Raw genomic sequence first — 3,728 nt, 5'->3', positions numbered from 1 at the left:
TAAATCAATGCCTCACTCATCGAGGAGATGATACGTACGTACTCAATATTCAAGCATGTAATAATTGAGTAGTCCAAATTTATATATATATATATATGTAGTTCACATCAAATTAACAATAATAGGGTTTATTTGAGGAAACTTTTAATTCCATTTTATATATATATTCCCATCTCTATATATAACTTATCCAATTATAACTCTAGCTTCATGTCGCTCCAAAAATAAATAAATAATTAAGCAAACAAACAAATGATGTCTATATATAACTTTTCTTTTAATTTATCAAAAATATTTTTTTTAACTCTTGTCGGGGACCGAAACTCGGTTGGAAAATCCATCGTGTATGGAAGGGAATAAATAAAAATCGACGCACCCAAATCAATAATACAACAATCAAGCAGTAGAAGAGTGAGTGCCGTGAGCCACACACAAGACAATCAAGGAGGCGTTTAGGCCACCGCCTGAGTTAACTTGGAGAGAAAATAGACACCACTATTAATGAAAGCTGGGGCCACACTCAAACCCTTTCCAGTGACGCAATCTCACGACACAATCAAACTGTACCCACCATGATTCAGATTCCTCCTTAATAATTTCCCTATAAATTCCCAGCCCTTTTCCCTCATTTTGTTCCAATTCCTCAACCTCTGCAACCCATCAATTAGTTTTCCATCTCATATTGTCCCCATCCGCAGGTTGTCCATGGAAGAAGAGCTCCAGGAATCCGAGGTCTTTTTCCCGGAAAGTGAAGAGGACGAAAACGGCGAGTTCGGTTTTGCAGGTCATTTGAACAACAAGCCGAGGTGGAAGAAGAAGAATAAGAAGAAGAAGAAGAAGACGCAGAAGACGAATTCGGTTCCGGTGGATATTCCGGGGAGAGATGCGTGGTTTTGCAGGTGGGTGGAGTCGAAGTTCCTGGACGACGACGATGAAGAGGAGGGGGAGTTGGTGCCGCCGCATGTGGTGGTGGAGCGACGGATCTGCGCCGGAAAGATGGCGTTCTCGGTGTGCACGGGCAACGGCAGGACTCTCAAAGGGAGGGATTTGAGCCAAGTCCGGAACTCGATTCTCAGGATGACCGGTTTCTTGGAAGCGTGACGAACTTACAAATCCAGAACAAAAGTTTTCTAGGTTGGTTGATTTATTTACCTTAGACTAGGAAAGCGAAGGAAAATCAAAAAAAAAGTTCTTCATTTGTTTGTCTTTTGTAAAAATTCGAAATTCGATCTCCGTTACTTGTAATTTGTAACTTTAAATCATGATTTCTACTTAAATAAACAACATACCAAATTGTTCACTGGGTTCGATCGTTCTATATATGTGTTGGGTTCCAATTAATATATGCTTTTGGGCTCAATGTGAACTGTTCCATTTCCTTCTTGAAATTTCTTATTTTCCGGGTACGTACGTCGCTTTAATTAGTTGATATGTACTTTGGTCGAAAATATTTAAATGATGTGATGTGACATTCAATTCAAGTAGTTAATCATAGAATTATAATTTCCAATAAATTTAAAAACAAGATAGAAAAAATGCTAAAAGGAAAAGAATTTAAGCCTCGTCCACAACAAATAAAGATAAATATCTATTCATGCGAAAACTTGTGTTTCGGTTGATATTTGATGCGGGAATTAGGAATTTATATTGTGGTGTGGTGTGGTGTTGATTTTACGATAAGTAAAATCAAAGAGTTCTTTCGAATCGCTGGCAATTTATAAGGCATGTGATGTTTATGTCACAAAACTGGGCAAACTAGCTAATTATGAATTCAACTCCTTGTTTTAAAGTTTTGATATTTAAGGTCATATTTTACATTAATATATTATTATATATTTACACACATCCATCCAGATATAAATATTATCTTAAATATTAAAATTAAGTATATCCACGTACGTACGTACCATTTCCATTCCGTTGCCAAACACCAACAACTTTCTTGAATCTTGAGTTCGTTATTATTTTAAACTTGGGCAAATTAAAGGGCGTTTGAATCTTCAATTTAACTATAATTCTTTCTTAATCTGCACGTTTTATTTTAATGAAACGAATAATAATTAATTAAAGCAAAAGGCAAGGAGGAAAAATAGTAATCTACTACTTCCCAATCTTAATTTTAGTACTCATACATCATGATCTTAACCAAGTAAGCGATTAATTGTTTAATTTAAAAAATTAACTCTCAATCCCTAATTAATCATGAATAAAATTAAGAAAATGAAGCTTGGTTTATCTACTGTATATATACATCATCACAAATTTTAACTCTCAATCCCCAATGAATTTTAATTTTAATTTTTTTAATTTTTTTTTACATATACATAAACTTCTTTCATTTCATTTACTTGTCACAAACGTGTTTGATTTTTTGCTCGCATGTCTCAAATTATTTTAATTGCATCTCACATTTATCATCTTTAATATATATCTCACTACTCATATCTTATGATAAATAATAAAAATAATAAATCATTTTTATGAGTTGATTGTATATGATAATGAATTAAAAGAAAAGATAAGGTATTAGCGTGTCTCTAAGCTGCACGAGGGATCGACGAAGTCCATTCCATCACCTTTTAATCCGTTTTGAGGTTGACGATTAAGGGGTAAGTTAGGCATTATATATGGTTATGGATGAGGACAGTTGGAATTAAGTGCATTAATTAATGTATTAGATATGTAACGTATGTGGATATATATGCTACTTCTACCCACTTTCTTCATGAGGTTTCCGTTCCCCTTTTTTGCTCTCTTCATTAAGCTCAATTAAAATGCGCAGTCATATATAAATAAGCATTTCATATAAGGGTTTTGTTAATCATTTTATTTATGATATTCGTTAATTTTTTTTTTTTAAGTATTAGAATACTTTCACTAGTTAGTAAAATATTTCAAAATTTGATGTATTTATTATTAAATAATAAAAATATTTAATGTTAAAAATAAAATATATTAAATACACATTAAAAAGGCACTTACTAGCCAAACCCATATAAAATAAAATGATGTCTTATTAGTTAACATAGCCCTTATTAATATTTTATATTTAAAATATAATATCAAAAAATGACCCAAAATATTATATATTTAAGAATTCGACGCACTAAATATTAAGGACATTTAATAAAAAAAATTCCCTGTCCAAACTTTTATGGCCATTTAATTCAATTGTAGAAAATATTTTTTTATTTTTTATTTTAATTTTATAATTAAGCATACTCTAGTATTTTATATTTTACAAAGTAATAGTGTTGGTTTTCAAGAAATTTACAGCATGGCATGACATTTGTGATAGTGTAAATCTACGAGTTTCTTGAAAATTAAACTATGTTTCTTTTTTGTTTTTGTTTTATATTATATAATAATAATAATAATAATAATAATAATATAATGGGAAGAGATAAAGTCAGAGATTGGAATAGGAATAGGCGACAGCAAGGCCACTTGCGGAGCCGTAGGTGTCGCGTTAAATTAATGATTTACCAATTAGGGAAGTGCCACGTCACAAGCTGAATGATGATGTGATGTTCCCTTTTTGGATACAGGGAAATTCGCCTACTCATCTCTATCCAGGTAGAATAAAAGATGGAGAAAAATCAATGCCAAAGCAGCTTAAGCTTGGTTGATTGATATGATTGATTTACAATCAGTTAATCAAATTGTTGGACGGACAAGAACGAAATTAGATTTATATTCGGATTTCATTTCATACTGTTCCTGTTTGA

General features: G+C 32.0%; 1 protein-coding gene across 1 annotated transcript; it reads left to right on the top strand.

Annotated features, from left to right (window-relative positions):
- The first annotated feature begins 535 nt into the window (after window positions 1-535).
- LOC127795315 (uncharacterized) lies at window positions 536-1,300 on the top strand. Its single transcript, XM_052326918.1, has one exon. The coding sequence runs from the start codon at window positions 706-708 to the stop codon at window positions 1,099-1,101; it is 396 nt and encodes a 131-aa protein (XP_052182878.1). The 5' UTR covers window positions 536-705; the 3' UTR covers window positions 1,102-1,300.
- Window positions 1,301-3,728: the final 2,428 nt, after the last annotated feature.

This window comes from Diospyros lotus, chromosome 2, assembly GCF_014633365.1.
Source record: "Diospyros lotus cultivar Yz01 chromosome 2, ASM1463336v1, whole genome shotgun sequence".
In the NCBI taxonomy this organism is placed as follows: Eukaryota; Viridiplantae; Streptophyta; class Magnoliopsida; order Ericales; family Ebenaceae; genus Diospyros; species Diospyros lotus.
This window is presented reverse-complemented; position numbering and strand designations above follow the sequence as displayed.